Genomic DNA, 21,644 nt, shown 5'->3' on the forward strand with positions numbered 1-21,644 from the left:
GTTAGATCCATATACTTTCAGGGGTGAGGACCTGGAACACAGGTCGTCGTCTTATATGATGGTGCTGCCAGTCTGTGTACTCACCTCTGGCTCTGCGTTTTTTAGGGTTGCGGTGGGATTGGAGCTTTCTATCGACTAAGTAATGATGATGGAACTATGTTGTTCAACACAGTGTGAAAACAGGAGTTATTGGAAATATAATTGATTCTGACAAACGACAAAGCAGAAGCCAATTAAGTGTCTTGAAGTGGTTTAAATGATTTTCCTTTAAGTGACCCAGTTCCTTGTTGGCGGAATGCTGGCATTTGATATTGTGTCCTCACGGTATCGTTGCCATGTTACTCAGAGGCTAATTGTATTTATTTCTGTGACATTTCAGCAAACAATTAAGAAAAATAATGTTTTTGTCTGTGTTTGTATTTCTTTGTTCAAAGATGCTATCATGTCTTGGGCTTCCTTGTGTGTAAAAACCAGTGTAAAAAGCTGTTTAAGATTGCTGATCATTCAGCGCTGGTACACACTGGTGCGATTTCTGATGTGTCTCAAGTTACACAGAATCGCATGACATGCAAAATCACATTATTTTCAATGGTGCCAACTCACATCAATGCGAGACTGTGCGGTGCGATTTTGGAAAAGGTTTATGTGCTACTTTGGTGTGATTTTAGCTCCATAGAATATGCGAAACACTATATAATAGCACTGAAGATTGCATCAAAATGGGTTTACAGTAGTGTGAAAAGAGCCTCCGTGTTATGGAAGTTAGGTTTTTAAAAAATAAGGCATTACAAATGTATGTCCCTTGGTCTTACAGTTATACAATGTTGGTATACAAAAACAGAGGTTTAAGCTGGATACACACTATCCAACTTTTGTTGGTAGATTTCCTTCAGATTTACCTTTTCTATGTAGTGCATGGGCCTGCCAGATTGCATACAAATTGAAAGCGTTTAGGTTTGACCTTATATTATATGGCTTTGGTAAGTCTAAGGCTACATTCACACCTGAGCGTAGCGTTTTTCGCGCGTTTTGTACCGCGATTTTACCGCGATTTTTGCGGCGTTTTTTACCGCGATTTTACCGCGATTTTTACCGCGATTTTTGTGCAGGCGTTTTTAGATTGAATAGAGATCAATGGAAAACGCCTGTAATCTGCCCAAAAAGAAGCTCATGTACTTTTTTGAGCGTTGGGCGTTTTGTATACAGCGTCAAAACGCTCAGATGTGAACAGGGGCCATTGAAATGAATAGGATTTGTCTTGTTGGGCGTTTTGAGAGCTGATCCTAGAGCAGAAAAACGCCCCAAAAACGCCCCAAAACGCCTAGATGTGAACGGAGCCTAAAGGAAAAAGTCTTCAGAAAATCGAATAGTGTGTATGGCCCATTACAACTTTACAGTAATTATAAGGGCTTGTTCTTTCATGCAGCGGCCTATGGTAGATCACTTTTCAGAGGGCAGTTGACAGGGTGCGGGGAGGGAATATCTCGCCTTTTCTTCTGTAATCCTGAATAGGCTGAACCACTATGCAGCTAATGTAAACGGGTTGCATTTGATGGCAGCACTGCCCACCGACCACAGAGGGTTTATATTTTGCTGCAGCATGTGTACAGCCCTGAGCACCTTCTAGGGCTGGGGTCTTCAAACTATGGCCCTCCAGTTGTTCAGGAACTACAATTCCCATCATGCCTAGTCATGCCTGTGAATATCAGAGTTTTACAATGCCTCATGGGATGTGTAGTTCCACAACAGCTGGAGGGCCTTAGTTTGAGGATCCCTGTTCTAGGGTAATGCTCCATCTTTAGTAACCAGAGATCACACGTAGAGAGTAGAGCTGCACGATTAATCGTATGAAAATCGCGATCTCGATTCACCCCCCCTGACGATCTAAACCTTACTTATGCTCGATTCTTTGCATAGCTGAGGGAGCAGAGAAAACAGCTGTGGAAAACTCCCAGTAACTATAAACAAAATGATTACATTGTATCTTTTCCTTCCCTCTGCCAGGGAGAAAGGAAGTTTAACCTCTTAAAGACTAGACCTTTTTCTGACATTTGTTGCTTGCAAGTTAAAATCATTTTTTTTTTTTGCTAGAAAAGTACTTGGAACCCCCAAACATTTTATATATTTTTTTAGCAGAGACCCTACAGAATAAAATGGCGATTGTTGTAATATTTTATGTCACACTGTATTTGCGCAGCAGTCTTTCAAACGCAATTAATAAACTTTAATGAATAAAAAAAAAAAACGTAACAGTAAAGTTATCCCAATTTTTTTTGTTACACAGAGAATCGTGAGAGAATCGTGATCTTTATTCCAAGCTAAAAAATCGTGATTCTCATTTTGGCCAGAATCGTGCAGCTCTAGTAGAGAGCTGAAATTTTTTGGGGGCTCCCAGATCAGCAAAAATAAAATAACTTCTATCATTTAATATAGAAATATGGAAGCAGCCATTGCTGACCTGTGATGAACTTGCATGCGTTGGGGCTGTCATCATTTTCCTTGGTTGGCTGCTTAGCAAATCATCAGCCTGGAACAAGCATGTAAATAGGAGCTCTCCCAACACCTGATATGCTGATTCTTGTTCTAGGTCTGTAATTCACTGGATCGTAAAGTAGGCAGCCCTGGAGCCTGCATCTTTAAATACAAGTTGGCAATAGTAGCTACTAGATTTTATATGCTGATGGGTTCCTTACAGTTACCTTTTGCACACTAGCTGACATTTTAAAGTGTGCTCCCTAGAGATACATAATTCTGGATAAAATGAGAACCAAAATTTTTTTGCTTAAATAAATGATCATGATTTTCTCACAAATCTCGGCACAACCTCATCCTTCACATTTTACAAAAAAATTGGGCTAACTTTACTGTCAAGTTTTTTTTTTTTTTTTCATTGAAGTGTATTTTTTCCCCAAAAAACTGGCCAAATACTGTGTGACCTAAAATATTGCAATGACCGCCATTTTATTCTCTAGGGTCTCTGCTAAAAAAATATATATGTTTGGGGGTTCCAAGTAATTTTCTAAAAAAAATACAGATTTTAACTTGTAAGCAACAAGTGTCAGAAAAAGGCTTATTCTTTAAAGCGGTAGTATACTCCGCTATATGACTTTTATCTACAGGTAAGCCTATAGTAAGGCTTAACTGTAGGTCCAATAATATCTCCTAAACCTGCATGGTTTAGGAGATATTAAACCTGCATGCAGCCGCTGACATCTGCGGCGCATGCGCTCTGAAGGTCCGGCGGACATTCAGAGCTCCTTGCCGGATCTTGCAGGGAAGTGAAACTCCCGCGCACATGCGCGGGAGTGACGTCATCGCGGCTCCGGCCACTCACAGCACCGAAGCCACCGAACCAGGAAGAGACGACGAGGGAGCATGTCAGCTCCATCAGCGTTGTCCAGACGACCGTGCCGGGGCTTCGTTCTGAGGTAAATATTTCATAATTAGCTAGTAAGCGATGCATGCTAGGTCTTTGTGCTGCAGGGTTTTTTTTTTTTTAGTATACAACCGCTTTAAAGTGATTGTAAAGTCTCTTTTTTTTTTTTAATAAAATAACAAACATGTTACACTTACCTCCTCCAACCTGTGGTTGGTTTTGCACAGAGCAGCCCCAATCCTCCTCTTCTTGAGTCCCTCTTTGGTGCTCCTGGCCCCTCCCTCCTGTCGAGTGCTCCCACAGCAAGCAGCTTGTTAGGGGGGCACCTGAGCCGAGTCACAGCTTCTTGTGTCCATTCAGAGACAGAGCTGTGGCCCGACCTGGCCTCACCCCCTCTCTCTCCTGACTGGCTGGCTGACCTTGACAGCAGTGGGAGCCAATGGCACCACTGCTGTGTCTCAGCCAATCAGGAGGGAGAGTCCCAGGCGACCGAGACACTCGTGGACATTGCTGGATAGGGATGAGGCTCGGGTAAGTTTGAGGGGATGCTGGGGAGGCTACTACACACAGGTTTTTTTTATCTTAATGCATAGAATGTATTAAGATAAAACATCTGACTTTACAACTCCTTTAAGTGGTTAAACTGCCTTCATTTACAGACTGAAGTTAATCCCTTTGATCTAAAAGAACAAAATGATACAATGTTTCTCTTTATCTCTCAGCACTTAGCAATGTTGAGATAAACTTTGCCAGCTGTTTTTTTTTTTTTTCTCTTTGACAGCTGTCAGCAGAGAACGGCTCTGCACTGAATCGTGGAAATGCCGGATTAAGATAGTGAGGGGTTGAATCGAGATAGCGATCACAATTTTTTTAACGATTAATCGTGCAGCTCTATTGCTCACTGTAGAATTGCTAGCAAGGGCTGATGAAAAATTTAAGGTGAACGAGAGCCGACTCGAATCATACTCTCTTGCTGTCGCCAAAGCTTTTCATATACAGCAGTAGCAGATTTCAGGCTCTTGAGGTGGTCAATGGTGCTTACACACAGCTGAGTAATGTTCTAGGAGGCCAGGTTGTGGCTCAAGTAATTGCAGGCTGGGAAATGTGGTGCTACACCCTTTTGGGGGAAAGCATCTGTCTTAAATGGCGGATGCTGATAGAAACAAGGATGGATCCATAAAATAAAACATACTTTATGGCTACACAGTGGCCATTATAACAGCTTGGAGCCCGATTTTTATTTTTTTTGACCGCTGTTAAGCGTGAGTCATGAAGACGACTGCTGTATGCACTTTGTAATTAAACCCCACTTCCCTCAGGCCTATTGCAAAATGTATTCTTCCTGGCCAGGTTAATGTGTGGTTTATCACAATAGGTTTTTAAATGACAGCATGAATAATAGAAATAAATCTCAGCCATGAATGCTTTGACTGTCTATCACAGGCATTTATTTTTAATTGGCCTTCAACTTGGCTGTTACTCTAACGTGCGTTCGTTTTGACTTAGCACTGTGTATGTTGCCCGGACTCTAGGGAGCTCCTATTGACATGTAAACTCCCAATCTTGAAGTCTGTTGAGTAGTGGCAGGTCTCTGCGATAATTACTGTTATAATACTAAGTGTATGCTACACACTTCCTTCCTGGAGCATATGTTGTGCTACAGTCTGCTTCTCCGATGTGCTCTGTGTAATAAAGAGCAGCAAGATATTTTGGTAAACACCTGTTAACCGCGATATACTACAGAGGTTTATGGGAAAAGAACACATTCTGCTGAAATTGATCTGGGCTTCTTGAAGACTTAAAGCATATCTAAACCCCAAAACACAAATTTTGCATATTGCAGCCTACCAATCCTAAAACGTGATGGCTGTATTCATTTTTTTCCCCCACATTTTGTTTAAAGTATATATATGCCAGTGCCAGAATCTGCAGATTTCTTTAATTCTTCCTCCAAATTAGGGCTCCTCAGCATCTTTGCTCCCTCAAATACTTCAAGGGATAAGGGATAAAAATAATTGTGCTCACATAAAATAGTGACCATAAGTGCCAATATAAAAATCCACTCTTCACTGTACAGATTCTCTCTCGTGTGCTATAAACCACATAGAGATATACACCACTCGGAGATATACACCACTCGGAGATATACACCACTCGGAGATATACACCACTCGGAGATCTACACCACTCGGAGATCTACACCACTCGGAGATCTACACCACTCGGAGATCTACACCACTCGGAGATCTACACCACTCGGAGATCTACACCACTCGGAGATCTACACCACTCGGAGATATACACCACTCGGAGATATACACCACACGGAGATATACACCACACCAGTGCTGTATTTTGGCCTAGGCCAACAAGGCCCAGGCCTAGGACGGCAATTTGCAGGGGGGCAGCAAAAAAGCCACCCCCCTCCACCTGAGACTGGTTGCTAGAGCCGCCTCTCCCTCCTCTCTCTCACCCCCTCCTCTCTCTCTGACTCACTCAACCCCCTTTCTCTTTCTCTCACCCGTCCTTTCTCTCACCTCTCTCTCTCACCACCTCTCTTTCTCTCACCCCCTCTGTCTCAACCCCTCCTGTCTCATCCCCCCTCTCTCACCCCCACTTTCTCTCTCTCTCTCATCCCCCCATCTCTCTCTCTCAATCCCTCCTGTCTCATCCCCCTCTCTCTCACCCCCTCTTTCTTTCTCTCTCATCCCCTCTTTCTTTCTCTCTCTCTCTCTCAACCCCTCCTGTCTCATCCCCCCCCTCTCTCACCCCCTCTTTCTTTCTCTCTCACCCCCTCTTTCTTTCTCTCTCACCCCCTCTTTCTTTCTCTCTCTCTCTCTCTCTCTCAAACCCTCCTGTCTCATCTCCCTCTCTCTCTCATCCCCCCTCTCTCACACCATCTCTCTCCCTCTCTCTTAACCCCTCCTGTCTCATCCCCCTCTCTCACCCTCTCTCTCTCTCTCTCTCTCTCTCTCTCATCCTCTCTCTCCCTTTCACCCCCCCCTCTCTCTCTCTCTCTCTCTCTCTCTCTCTCTCTCTCTCTCTCTCTTCCTCTCTCTCCCTCTCACCCCCCCTCTCTCCTCTCTCTCACCCCCCTCTCTCTCCTCTCTCTCTCATCCCCCCTCTCTCTCCCTCACCCTCCCTCCCTCCCTCCCTCCCTCCATCACCCACCCCCTCTCTCTCTCTCTCTCTCTCTCATCCTCCCTCTCTCTCCCACCCCATATTACCCCCCCCCCCTTGTGAGATCTCAGGGGTTCATGCTGGGGCTTGGAGTCCTTCAATTTTGGAGGGAGTCACATTCATTAAAAAGGAAGGAGTGGGGCAAATTTACATAGGATGGGGAAGGGGGGCGCCCAATTTTAGTCTTGCCTAGGGCAGCACAAAACCAAAATACACCACTGCACCACACGGAGATATACACCACACACAGGTAATACACCACATAGATATATTCTTGCCAAATTGTACTGCCCCTTCCATCCCAGGGACAGATAATGCACCTACTTAAGTGCTCCTCCACACTCTTAAAGGGGTGGGCAATCTCCAAAAGATAGCTTGTAATACTCCATTATATGAAATTAACCACATTAAGACCGGAAGATTATCCCCCTTAATGACCAGGCCCCATTTTGAGATTCAGCACTGCGTTATTTTAACGGACAATTGTGCGGTTGTGTGACGCTGTACCCTAACAAAATTTACGTCCTTTTTTTCCCACAAATAGAACTTTCTTTTGGTGGTATTTGATCACCTGTGCGATTTTTATTTTTTGCGCTATAAACCAAAAAATTAGCGACAATTTAAAAAAAAAAAACAATATTTTTCACATTCTGCTATATGACATTCTCAAGAAAAAAAAAAAAAGTAAAAATCAAAGTTTTTTAACATTTTAGGCCAATTTTTCTGCTACATATTTTTGGTAAAAAAAAAATCAATAAGCGTATTTTGATTGGTTTGCGCAAAAGTTATTGCGTCTACTAACTACAGAAAAGATTTATGTAATTTTTATTTATTTTTTACTAGTAATGGTGGCGATCTGGTATTTTTTGCAGGACTGCGACATTGCGGCGGGCAGATCGGACCCCTAACTGACATTTCTTACACTTTTGGGGGTACCAGTGACATTACTACAGTAATCAGTGCTAACAATATGCATTGTTACTGTAATAATGTCATTGGCAGGGAAGGGGTTAACCCTGTTGGTGATCAAGGAGTTAAATGTAAGTCTAGGGGAGCTAACTGGGGGGGGGCGTGGCTTGTGAAATGATCACAGAGACATGTGATCTTATATAGCAGGATCACATAGTCTCTGTGATCATTGAAGGTAGGACGGACGGCTGGGGGTACCAGTGACATTACTACAGTAATCAGTGCTAACAATATGCATTGTTACTGTAATAATGTCATTGGCAGGGAAGGGGTTAACCCTGTTGGTGATCAAGGAGTTAAATGTAAGTCTAGGGGAGCTAACTGGGGGGGGGGCGTGGCTTGTGAAATGATCACAGAGACATGTGATCTTATATAGCAGGATCACATAGTCTCTGTGATCATTGAAGGTAGGACGGACGGCTGTGTTTACATCAGCCGACTGTCCTTCTCTGTCAGCGGGGAGAGATCGAGGGTGTCAGGCAGCAATCGGAGCCACCTGACACGCGCCAGCTTCCCCGCTGGCGAGTGGGGGTGGGCGCGCGCCCCCTAGCTGCCTGCGCGCGACAGACATAGAGCTACGTCAGTTTGCCCAGGAGCGGCTGCCTGCCGCAGTAAATCTGCGGCGGGCAGTCGTAAAGTGGTTAAAGAAAGCAAGCACATTTTTAAAACTGCTATTTATTAAATGCTCACATTGTTTCAGGAAGCTAAAACCACATCTACAGTGTATTCATGCGCCTGACATCACTTCCTTGACGCATTTCGTCACCTGACATCTTCAAAAGGATGTGGCATCAGACCGAGAAGCTCTCTCTCTCTCTCTATATATATATATATATATATATATATATATATATATATATATATATATATATATATAATATATATATATATATATATATATATATATCAGACTTCCACCCTTAATTGATGTTCTTCATCCTTCTTGACTTTTTAAAAAACCATCAATTTAGTTAAAATCAGTTGGAGATAAAATTCAACATATTCAAATCTGGCTTAAAACACGATGCTGGTTATTTCATCAAGCCTTATATGACCCATTAATCCACAAGGGTCAAAATATCTGGTGAGAGTTTATTATTTTTTATGGAGAAGGGAGAAAGTATTGCACAGAAGCGTTTTGGATTTTTATTTAAATTTTATGGTTATGCGAATGGCATATAATGTATAGAAATATTTTTAAGGACACCTTCTGTATATACAAGTGCTGGTGTATATATACTTATATTTCTGATACTTGTCCAGGGGGGGGGGGGGGATTTCCAGCTGCTGGGGCATTTATAAGGAATTGTATAATTTTTCCTGTGTGCTGAATAATTTATACTAGTGATTTTATTTTCCTTTATTTTAACCTGGTGACTCAACCAGTGACTCCACTCTAGATGGAGTAGCATTGTCAGCCTGGGAAAAGGGTAGCATTAGATACACTAGCAGATTTAGATGGACTAACAAATTAAAGCCAGACTCCACTCCAGCAAATGCTTTTAAGCAGCTACAGCAAGAGTTTTTTTTTTCCTTTTTTCGGTTAAAGGTTTTATGGAAAAATGAATGAAATCTGACCATTGTAAGCACTCCCAGCAGATTTACTGGCAGGATTAACAAGTGAAAGGGAAAACAACTAAAATGAGAAAATAAATGCAGCTATCACATCAAAGAATTGGTCAAATACAATTTATTACATCCTGTATTTGGTTTAAAGCCTAAATGTAGTTAAACAAAAAAAAAAAAAAAAAGCACTAGGAGCATTACTTGGCATGAATGTGATAAAGGTGTGTTTACGGGCTGAAAAAAAAGTCAAATGCATGAGGCCTTGAAAGTGTACACTACAGAGAAGCAACCAAATCCCAATTTAAGGTAAGAGCACTCGAAAAGCTCCTTTTTGTTTTGCAAAGTGCTTTTTCTGAGCCCAAACTGAATGAGCCTGGGCTTGCTGCATCCTCAGCCTGCTGAAAAAAATCTATTTCATGCCTTCTAATGTCAAATGCACTACACATTTCATGGAAAACAGGGGAGAAGGATATGTTTGAGCACCTTTTAGGCCTAGACCTCAACACTGATAAATTGGCCAATAAACCTCTATGTACAGTATGTAATTAAACAAAACAAAGATCAATTAGAAATTAGTGTAAATGTGTAGTAAAGGTCCTTTCACACGGGCGGTATGTCCATTTTTCGTCCCATCCATTTGCAGATGTAAAACAGACATAATGTATGTGTATGGGATTGCGGACGTTAGAGGATGACCATCTGCTGACATCCGTTTTGCTTCCATTCCGTTAAGTTCCGTTTTTTGAGACGGAAGAGAACCCTATTTTTCTTCCGTTTTTAAAAAAGGGAACAGACGCAAAAACGGATGTCAGCGGATGTCATCCTGCTAACGTCCGCAATCCCATAGACATACAAACGGATGGATGAAAAATGGACATACGGAACGGACCCTACAAAAGTGCATCCGTGTCCGTTTAAAAAAAAAAAAGTGACTGAACGGATAAAAAAACGGAACTGACCGTGTGAAAGGACCCTTAGTTTGCAAAATAGTGTGGCTCCAGTAGAAACCGCATTCCACTATGTATGCTTGCAATACACCTATACATTTCTTTGAATCAGCCTGCATGCTGAACTAAAGAAATCAAACCGATTCCTGGATCCATGCTAAACAGCGTGGGTAGATGAATCTCCGGCTGTGGCCATTGTATTCTGACAGCAAGTGACACTGGCTATTAGAATACCCAAACAGTATCTGGGATGCTGGCAGTGCTCTGCCAACAATTTTCCACCAAACTCCTTATAAGCCAGCCATAGAGGGATCGCTAAAGATTCAATCCATCTATCAGCAGGCTGGTTGTACTGAAGTTGATCTATTGATTGGCTTTAGTACAACCAGCCTGTTGTTTTTTTTTTTTTCATGTGATCACTGCCAGCCACTATAGCTGCCAGCAGTGACCATTGTGTTCTACCGGCAGAGAAGGCTCCCCAACGGCCTAACACAATAGCGCTGTGGGTTTCCCCCATCAGCACTGACTTTGTTAATGGGGGCAGCAAGCAATTTTCTTGCCTTCCTAGCGGAAGGCAAGAAAATTGCATAATCTATGGCCTGCTTTAGATTCTTCAGTTAATGGATGTCTGGTGGAGTGGTGTCCACAGCCTCCCACTAATCGACTTTTGAAAAGTGTAAAGCCAGCTTTAGAAAATAAGAAGGTATCTCTTCCAGATTACTTTAACAGTCCACAGGAATTTCTGGCAGCATTAGCAAGTATTTTTTTCACTGATGCCTTAATGGCATATTTATCTGACCCAAAGGTAGGAATTAAGAGAAGATCATTGTTTTCATATGTCTTAATTGTATGTATCCTGCATCTAATCATATAGTATTTTGCAATTGCCTTTTCCCAAGATTGATAGCACTTGCTGGGACTTTTATCCCCCTCAATAGGTGAATGTCCGCAGCCAATCTTGTATTACCTCTTCAGAAGAGGAGTCTTCATGGATACCGACACTCGTTTCATGACATTGTGGTTATGAGAGAGGTTGGAGGTCACTAGTGGAGACCCCCAACCCCGGCCGCTCACTCTACCCTTGCTTGTTTGACTTACTGCACTTTAGAAGGTTAATTGGTGAGCTCCCTGCATTCTCCCTCTGCAATTATCATGTGCATTTGGTTTCCTGCAGAGCTTTTAAGAGAATTAATTTGTGTACACAAATGAGATTTTTCCTTTGAGCCTTTTAAGCAGTGACCTTGGGTCTTAAACTTAACTATGTTGATTTATTGATTCTGTTTATATAGATTGAGACTGGCTAACTGAGGCTCTCTACATGTTAAAGCTGAACTCCACAGTTGTACAGGTACCTCTCCTATACTGAAATAGCCTATTCAGATTTTACTGTACACTGTTAGCCTCCCACAATGTGCATTAGAACCTGCAGCAAATTTAGATTGCCCCCCTTCATTTCCTGACTTGAGGACATCCAGCATCATCTAGCTATTATTTTCCCAGCCCTAAGCTGGCCATAGATGGATTAAAATTAATTGGATTGAACTTTGTCAAATGGGCTTCTTGGAAGATTTTGGAGGTTCTTTCAGTCATGGAGGCTCAGCATTGCATGTGAATGCTGCCTAGGATGGCTTGTATGTAATTGCAGCCTGCCCTTTAAAGTCCACCCCTCCAGACTGACATTCGCCCATTAAGGCATTTGATATTTGCATAACTCCTCTCAAAACCGGAATCCCGATTGCATCAGAGCTTTTGAGGGCAGTACTAAGGCAGGGTGCTGGGATTTATGTAAATTGCATACAGCACCCTACAGGTCCCTCCCACCAACCATGGTCTACCTGTATTGCATAGAGAAGAACAGTGATAACACCTAAAAATAGAAAGGTTTTATTAGCATATTGAAGAGGGCAAAAAGAGGAACCAGGGGAGGTAAATATAAGATTCATTTTTAGCTTTAAACAGGAAGAGTATCATTAGAATGATCCAATTTGCAGCTCAAGATGCTTGTGTATTTTACAGATCAAAAGCTTCTTTGATATAAAATGGCATTTTTTGTTAAGTGTAGATAACTAAGAAACCCATTGTATCTGTGATATCCGCACAGGCACTGTTTTCTACGGTTTGGAGTTTTAAAGGCCAAGTTCAGCTTTAGTAACATGATGCATGTTACACCTGTATTTAGGGTGTAACATGTTGCTGTGCACCTCTCCTAGCACTCCATCCTGTGATAGTGAGTGGGAGATCTTTTTGCACCTGTTGTCACAATTTAAAAACAGCTTAGGTGTGCCGGGCTCCACCCATACATCTCCGTTTTTTATTCACACTGAATAAATGAACTACAAATTCTGTCTACCACCGCGGCAGACTGGTTGTAGTTCTCAATGAACTTTGAGGGCACTGATGAACACCCTCGTAGTTCATTACTTTTCCTGCACTTCAGTATATGTCATCTGCTGATTGCGGGTGTAATGCTCTGCTGTCTCCTAAGGAAAAAAAAAATGCACATTTTTTTACCTGCAAAAAAAAGTGAATTTTTTCTTTTTAAGTGAACTTATCCTTTGAAGTAGAACTGAAGGCAGATTTTATTTTGGATAGAGTAAGGGAGGGTTATAAACCCTGTTAGTGTTTTTTTTTTTCATCTGCGTCCTAGATTTCCCTTCACTTCCTGTCCCATAGCCAAAACAGGAAGTGAGAGGAAATCCTTCCAAAGTGAGGGAATTACGGGGTGTCAACAGAACTAGTGTACTCATTGGAGGATTTCACTTCTACTCCTGTTCTAGTGTCAACCCAAAGTTTGGTAATTTCTTTTACTTTCACTTTCAATGATTATGGTAAACAGGACAAATAGTGAGGGTAAATCTTCCCAATAGGGGCACATAAAGCACTGAAATCCTGACAAGAGTTATATTCCCTCTTCACTCTATCCAAAAAAAAAAAAAGTTTTGCCTTTAGTTCTACATTAACTCAGCATACACTAGTTCTTGGGAAAAATGAGGAAGAAAGGGAGGATTACCTCTTTCAGGATCCTGTTTGTGCCTCTGTCTACAGTGAGAGGATTTTTTCTTGGACAGCGGAATGTATGGTAAAAATCTCTTCAGTAGGGATAGACTTTTTTTCATTAATGATGCTTAAAATTGCGGTTCTGGCTCTCCAGGTTTATTTACAAAAACCGGATCTGATGCCTGAACATGCCTGGTGGTGTTCCTGGTTTTTAGTTTTTGGTAAAGCTGGCGAGTTGAATCACTTATTGGCTTCTGACATCACACAGGGACACCCTGATTATTTTCTCCTGGTAAAACATTGCCATTGCGTGCGGTCTTGCACGTCCTTAAGGAGTTATGTAGTTTTATTACAAATCAAGCATTGAATATCCTAATGCAGCCTTGGTGGAGAAACTCTTTGGTTCAGAGTGCAGAGCCAGTCTGTTAGGAGATTTTGCTACCGATGCCTAATTAAGCTCCTCAGCGTGTGCCAAAACCCAAACTAAATATTGTAGGTGAGTTGATATACACCAATATCTTCTGCAGCCATAAACTGGCAGACGTTTTACGTACCAAATAGATATTTAAGCCAATATATTTGTGGCAGATATGTATAGCATGGCCGGTTTCCATTGACAAATAATCTCATGAGTAGAAAGCTTCAACCTTCACAAACAGGATAAACATTGCTCATTCATTAGAAATAAATGTTCAATTACTTCACAAGCTTTTTGGTCTGTTTCTTTCATATCTTGTTAACTAATACAATGAATTCACACAGGGCATTTTTTCAGCTGGAACTTGGTGGAACTTAGTTCCACCACCTCTGGCTCAGGCCCTCTGCTCCCAGCTCACCACTATCACTTGTGAACACAAAAGAATGGCTTCTGTGTCTCCCAACGGCTCCCACAGATCTGATCTCCTGAGCGGCTTACTACTTAGTGTTGGATGGGGACAAGGGAGATGCAGGTGCTCGGGCACAGTGTTGATGTCTACACCACTTCTGGATGATCTCCCTGCAAGTGAGAGAGGCGGAGATTATCCAGCTTACTAAAGGAATACGAGTAAGACATGTGGAAGATGGTGGAGCTTTAAAGGAGGGGAGAAGATGGGGGCAATGGAGGAGGGGGGGGGGTTGCATTCAGAGGTCAGAGCTCAATAGGTGTGAAAGTGAGATGGGGGATGCAGGGGTAAGCATCTGTGGAAGAAGGCTGAACTCTACATGCAGCGCACCCCTGAACTCTACACTGTACATAACGCACCTCCGATCTCTGCACATAGCGTTCTCCTAAACTCTGCACTCTCAATGTAAACCACCCCCAAACTCTGTACCCAGTTAACTCCTGGTTATTGGTGCCCCTTTAAGATCCAGTCACTGTTAGTAAAATTTGACCACACCCACTATTCAATTTGGTTTGGAGGGTGTGTGGGTGTGTGTGTGTGTGTGGGGGGGGGGGGGTTGGAGGGTTGTGGTTAAGTTCCTACAGCTATTTCCTGAGAAAAAAAGCCCTAAATTGACATATTTTCCCTAGCATGCAGTTAGTATATATTTTTTACTTTTGATTATTGTCTTTTTGCCATACTTTTTTGTTCTGTATGTAAGTGAATACAGTGGATATTAATATTCATCATATTTGTTTCTTTCTGCAGCTGGTCGGTGGCGAGTTTGATCTGGAGATGAATTTTATTATTCAAGATGCAGAGAGCATTACCTGCATGTCGGAGCTGTTGGAGCACTGTGATGTGACTTGCCAGGCTGAGATCTGGAGCATGTTCACAGCCATTCTACGGAAGAGTGTTCGTAACCTACAGACCAGCACTGAGGTCGGCCTCATCGAGCAAGTGTTGCTGAAAATGAGTTCTGTTGATGACATGATTGCAGGTATCTACATAAAAAGTACTAATTTGTCATTTGTCTAAAGACCTTTTTAGACTTCTTTTTAAAAGCATCCATACCTCTTAAAAAAATAAAAATAAATAAATAAAAAAAGCCTTACTTATTAGACATTGCTCATTTTGATAATGTTTCTTTATTAAAGAAAAAATAAAACTATTAGCCCCCGTTCACACTGGGGCGACCTGTCAGGCGACCTGGTCGCCTGACAGGTCGCCGTAGGTCGCCTTGCATTGAGAAGCTATTGACTCGTTCTAATAGGAGCGACACAAGTTGCTCCGACTTAGAAAAAGGGTCCGAAGCTTCTTTGGGGCGACCCGGAGCGACCTGCATAGACTTCAATGTTATGAAGTCCGTGCCGGCCGCTCCGAGGTCGCGGCGCGAGCAGCGCGCCGCGACCTCGGAGGTCGCCCCGGGAAGTAGCGTCGCCCCAGTGTGAACGGGGCCTTAGAATAAATCCTGTCGTGTCTCTGAATTGCCTCCCTAAATCCTAATTCAGGAACCAACTGATTTGGAATGGTTTAGATCAGCGTTTCTCAGCCAGGGTTCCATGGAACTCTAGGGTTCCTCCAGAGGTTACTAGGGGTTCCTTGAGCATCGAGCAGTTTCTACCTCTCAGATAAGTTCCCACCGACACCATTGATCTTTTTAGCTATCTGTAAGGGGGTAATTCTTCCCAATAAGTATAAAGAGCATTCTTCCTACTGACTATCACACTAATGTGTAATGAGTTGTAGATCTAATCATTTTTAGCAGAGGTTCCCAGGGACCAGAAAGTTATTTCAAGGGCTCTTGTTTGTTGAAAAGGTTGAGAAAGCCTGGTTTAGACATTCTAGAGATGCAATTCTCAATGCAGCATTTTTTTTGCCCGTCATAGGTTTTACATGTGGCTGATTGGAAGGTTGAGCCATTCATGTCTTACGTATGTTAAGAATCATGTTTTACTTGTGCTCGTTTAAAATCACATAAAACTTTTACTAGACTTTCATGGGTTTTGGATGTCAGACTGCTTTCCTGATCTTCAACCTCTAGTCTGCCCACAAATATGCCCACAAATATTATGACATCTTGTTGTGTGTCTTCCAAATCAAGAGGCATTCTTTTTTTTTCCTGCTTTTTTCTGCTAGTCTAAGTGTTTGAGTACAAGCCTCGTGAGCCTCTTTTGCTTCCAAGGAAGAAAAATCTGATTTGTTTTCTCAATGAGCGTGAGCGGCAAGATTGAATACAGATCTGAATGTCTATCAGGCAGAATTTATTTGGGCATCTTTAAAATTTAGTGAAGCATACATGTAGAATGTAGACCTTTCTTGACCAGCATCAGTCAGATTGGTAAATAAAAAAACCTATGCTTCCTGTTTTTTTGTGCACTTTTTGTTGTCTTTTACAGAAGCTCTTAGCAGTAGTGCTCACCTTTGCCACTTAAGGGCTGGCAACAGGGCATGATATCCACACTACCACCTAGGAGGACATCTACATACATTAGTAACAAGTGCAAAGAGAGCAATACTAGTTAGTATATTGAATGGACATTTTGAACCTATGTTGCTCATCGTTTCTGGATGAGCGTTTATTTGAATTTGTACCATTTCTGTTTCTCTGTAAATGCACTGCGTTATAGCTTGTTAATGTAAGTTGCAGTAAGGCAGCTGTTGCATTTTAATGGGCTGCCTAATGCAACAAATTGCACAAAACTGTGATTTTTGGCAGTGCTGCACTGCTACACAAATGGTTTTAGAAAGAAGGTGCATTAGGGTGCCAACCAAAATAAATTTAACTGCATCGTGCCAACACACATAACATGCATTACCACAGAGCACAGTACTGGTTCTTATGCCAAACTGTAGATGCTGTACTGAAAAAAATAAATAAAATACAAGCAGAAGTCAAGACTAATCACCAATATTGCCTGTAGAATCCCTGCAGATTATTTTTCCTTAATACTGACCAACTTTGCCTTATTTAGAACTGTCTCTGTGTGGAGGCCAACATGCTGATAGAGGAGCTGATTTCTTTATCTTGGCTACCAACTGATTTATGAATGACTGATGGCCTGATAACTGATAGGTTTTAAAGAACAGTTTTCTCTGCAGCAAGAACAGTTTACATTGCAGTGACTTCAGTTCTAGCAGTCAGAGGCAGCAAGGCCTTAGACCACCCTAAAGCCTTGTACATACGATGAGAAAATCGGATGAATGATCGTCCTTTTCTTCTTTTTTTTGGCATGCTAGTCAGTGCTATCTTAAGAGTATTATAGGCCCCCGGGCAATGCACTGCACTGGGGCCCTGCCTACACAATCACCCACAAGAATAAAAATGCTAATTATTGATAAGGCTATATTGTTACCTCCAACAAAATCAGTGTTTAAACATTAACACAATGTTTGGACAATAGAACACGAGCTCGAAAAACAAGAAATGACAGAAAAAGCACTATGAATTCTTTATTAAATTTGCGATACTTCTTGGTAGAGAATTCTTTAATAATTGGCTTGAAGTCAATGGTCTTCAGGATGTCATCTTCTATACACGAGTGAAAGCCAGTTCAATTGCTGCTGTTCCATTGTGCTGCAAAGCTCATTTTTTATTACACTGCCCCCCCCCCCATGGACCCCTTTATATTACACAGCCCCCCCCCCATGGACCCCTTTATATTACACAGCCCCCCCCCATGGACTCCTTTACATTACACAGCTCCCCACCCATCCCTCTAAACTCCTTTACATTACATAGCCTCTCCCTTGGACCCCTTTACATTACACAGCCTCTCCTTTTGACCCCTTTACATTACACAGCCTCTCCTATTGACCCCTTTACATTACACAGCCCCCCCATGGATCCATTTACATTACACAGCCTCTCCCATGGACCCATTTTACATTACACAGCCCCCCCATGGACCCCTTTACGTTACACAGCCCCCCATTGACACCTTTACATTACACAACCTCCCCATGGACACCTTTACATTACACAGCCCCCCATGGACTCCTTTACATTACACAGCCCCCCATGGACTCCTTTACATTACACAGCCCCCCCATGGACTCCTTTACATTACACAGCCCCCCATGGACTCCTTTACATTACACAGCCCCCCATGGACTCCTTTACATTACACAGCCCCCCATGGACTCCTTTACATTACACAGCCCCCCATGGACTCCTTTACATTACACAGCCCCCCATGGACTCCTTTACATTACACAGCCCCCCATGGACTCCTTTACATTACACAGCCCCCCATGGACTCCTTTACATTACACAGCCCCCATGGACCCCTTTTCATTACACAGCCCCCCCATAGACCCCTTCACATTGCACAGCCCCCCCGATGGACCCCTTTACATTACAAAGCTCCTCCCAGCTCTCTCCCTTCCTACCTTATTTGGGCATTCTACATGCAGAGCGGGAGAGCAGAGCAGGGAGGAATCCGCAGCCCTGAATAGACAGCATGAGCTGCCGGAGTTACCGTTCCAAGTTAACAGCAGGTGATTGGTTGCTAGGGAGTCCTAGCAACCAATTACCTGCTCGTTAACCTAGAAAGTTAACTCCAGCAGCTCCCACTTTCTATTCCTTGCTGCTCTTTCTCTCTCTCCTGTTCTGCTTCAGTGCCTTCTGCTCCTCTCCCCTGTGTTAGTAAGCGGCGCAGGAAGTCCGGCGGCCGGCCCTGGGTGTCACCCCTCAGGCGGGACACGGCTGTCGGGACTAATGCTTAGCTGGGGCTGGGCAGGTGGGGTCCCCCGGGCAAGTGGGGGCCCCTGGGCAACTGCCCAGCATGCCCTGATGCTAGTCCTATATAATAATGGTTACTAAACTTATGAAAATTCTCGTACGACAAAATACAACTTTGGAAGTGATGTAATGTATTGTTATGCATTCTTTCTTTTCTGAGCATGCATGGTCTTGCTCTTCTGATCTTTTTTTCAGATAAAAAACTGTACTGATTAAATGAAAATCGCATTTGTCCCTTCGGATCATTTCGGATGAACTGTCGTGATTGGCTCTCAAAAATGTACTAACAATCAGATTATCGTACAATTGCTTCCAAAGCGGTATTCTTTGTCCGAATTTCTGATCGTGCATACTAGGTTTTACTTTTCAACACAGAGGAACAAACCCTTGTAATAACTTTTCGGGGTCAGGGAACCACTAGTAAATGACTAAGGCTGGGTTCGCACATGCTGCAGCCGTGGTTCACAGCAGGGGGTCCAGTGCGTTCCTGTTCACCGATTTTTCAGGTGTGAATCAGGCTGAATTTTTGCATGAATTTGCACCTAACTCCAAACCAAAGACGTACAAGACCCTTTACAATTGTGGACTGCGGTCACCCTGCAGTTGTGTGAACTCCATTGAGATCCGGTCACACTCTCCTGTCATGTGAATTGGATGTGGGGAAACCTGCATCCAATTCGCATATGTGGTGAACCCAATCCGGTCACACTCTGCTGTCATGGGCATTGGATGTGGGGAAACCCGCATCCAATTGCATATGGGGTGAACCCAACCTTAATCTTTTGATATAAACTTAAAACTTATGATACATTAGTGTGATGGTCAGTAGGAAGAATGCTTCTTTTTTTTTAAATCTTTTTATTTGGTTTTCAGATAATAAAATAAAACACAGGAATAACATACATGTACGATGAAACGAAGCAATGTACATATCACAACTTTGCGTTCAATAGAGAAAACAAAAAAAAAAAAAGAAGAAAGAATTGCAATGTCATCAAACAAACAAGTAATATATAATGCCATCTAGAAAACACACATATGAGGCCTACCGCCCCTTACTGGAAACATTTGTGGGGATAATTGTAGTAAACGAACCCGTTAGCCAACATCTGAATGTATGCTACTACAATACCTGATCAGGAGGAGAGAGGAGAGGGCGGAGGGACATGCGACCCATTTCTACAATTTATCCTTAAGTAGTAATTTTTGTATGGCTCGATAGGGGTGCCCCGTCCCGGGAACTTGCTGCCACCCCCCGTGTTGAGTCCAGCTTCCCTCCGCCCTGCCCACCCCGCAACCGCCGCCCACTTATAGTTGGGCTCAGCTCATGCTATGTTTGGGAAAATAATCGTTCCAGATCGACCAATTGGCCTGAAATTGTCTCACTTTAAGTTCAGTATATGCTAGGGTTTTTTCATAAATAAAAGATTCTCCCACAAGTTGAATGACCTCCCTCTGCGAGGGAACATCTGCACATTTCCACTTACGAGCTATGGATAGTCTAGCAGCGAAAAGGATATTTTGAACAACAGTCCTAAACTGGGGGGGGTACCTGTCTACATTAATACCCAGGATGGCCTGCTCAACCGTAACTTTGTTTAGAATTCCTGTGATGGAAGCAATAAGTTTGGATACAGAGGCCCAGAAACTTCTCAGAGATACACAGGACCACACCACATGTAGCAAGGTGCCCACTTGACCGCACTCCCTCCAGCATAGGTTAGATGCCTCAGGAGAGTATTTGGCAATAGTGTATGGTGTTTTATACCACCTGAGATGCAATTTTTGAAGCCCTTCCCTGAAGTTGGAGCACCTAGTGTGTGCTCTGGTAAGCTTATATGAGTTTAGCCATTGTTTAGTGGTGAATTCTTGATTGAGTTCGCCCTCCCATTTGAGATGATGGGTGTTTTTGATAAATGACCCTTTATCTTGGAGAGCTGTATAGAATGTGCCTATACCCTTGAGCCTTGCGCCAGGCCCAAAACACAGAGAATGAACCTGTGCAGGCATAGAGATGCTGGTTTTGGTTCAGGATGCGTTCGTCTTTTAGGTGGTTGGCCAAAAGTTTGCCAGCCTTGTTTCCGTGAGCAAAAAAATTAGCTTTCAGTTTACGAATTTGAGTTTGATGCTGTCCAAGTAGCAGCAAGCGCAACTCGTTTTGGGCCTGCGTCAATTGGTCAGTGATATGCGGAAGTTGATTTTGTTTGTTAAGAGATTCTAACTGTTGTATTTTTTGTAATATGTCTTCCAACTGCTGCCTCCGTTTAGCTGCACTTTTAGACATGAGGAAACCTCGCATAAATGCCTTATGGGCGTTCCATATTGTAAACGGGCAAGTTTCCCCATTGTCATTGGTGCGGAAGAATTCCTCCAGGGCCACTTGGACCTCGGAGGAAGTCTTCGGGTCACAAAAGATATTGATATCGTTTTTCCATCTGTTGGCTCTCGTGGAGCAGACCCGAGGGCCTATAGTCACTGAGACTGGAGCATGATCCGACCAGGTAATTTGGCCTATAGTAGATTCCACTACCTGTTGTAGCAAAAATTTATCAGAGAGGATTACATCATTTCTGGAGTATGAGGAGTGAACTTTGGAAAAAAAGGAAAAGTCCTTCTCCGAGGAGTGATGGCATCTCCAGATGTCCTGCAGGTCTGAGGAAATCAAAAATTTGGATAAATCCGCTCTGCGGGGATGTTTTGGATGATCTCTTGAAGTGTCCTGGTGACATTTAGGTACTAAGTTCAGATCCCCTCCCAGCAACACAAATCCTGAAAGATCCGGTTTAATGCTTTTCCATAGCTTCTTTAAAAAATAATTTTGGTTAGTATTGGGGGCATAGACGTTGATGATGGAATATGCGACTGAGTTTAACGTGCACTTCAACAGGATGAAACGTCCGTCAGGGTCAGAGTGGTGTGAAATGTATTTATAATCCACAGAGTCTTTAAAGAGGATGGCCACTCCCCCTCTTTTCTTAGGGCCATTGGCATAGTAGACATGT

At 42.8% G+C, this 21,644-nt stretch overlaps 1 protein-coding gene across 4 annotated transcripts in view; it reads left to right on the forward strand.

Annotated features, from left to right (window-relative positions):
- Positions 1-21,644, forward strand: part of NBEA (neurobeachin) — a 1,052,497-nt gene that overhangs the window by 219,335 nt on the left and 811,518 nt on the right. For all 4 annotated transcript variants that reach the window (XM_082246613.1, XM_082246612.1, XM_082246614.1 and 1 more), the window contains exon 2: positions 14,667-14,898. In XM_082246613.1, coding sequence (XP_082102739.1) covers positions 14,667-14,898 — 232 coding nt within the window. The remainder of the gene's footprint in view (positions 1-14,666; positions 14,899-21,644) is intronic.

This window comes from Pelophylax lessonae (assembly GCF_965119305.1).
Source record: "Pelophylax lessonae genome assembly, chromosome: 2".
NCBI classification, from domain to species: domain Eukaryota; kingdom Metazoa; phylum Chordata; class Amphibia; order Anura; family Ranidae; genus Pelophylax; species Pelophylax lessonae.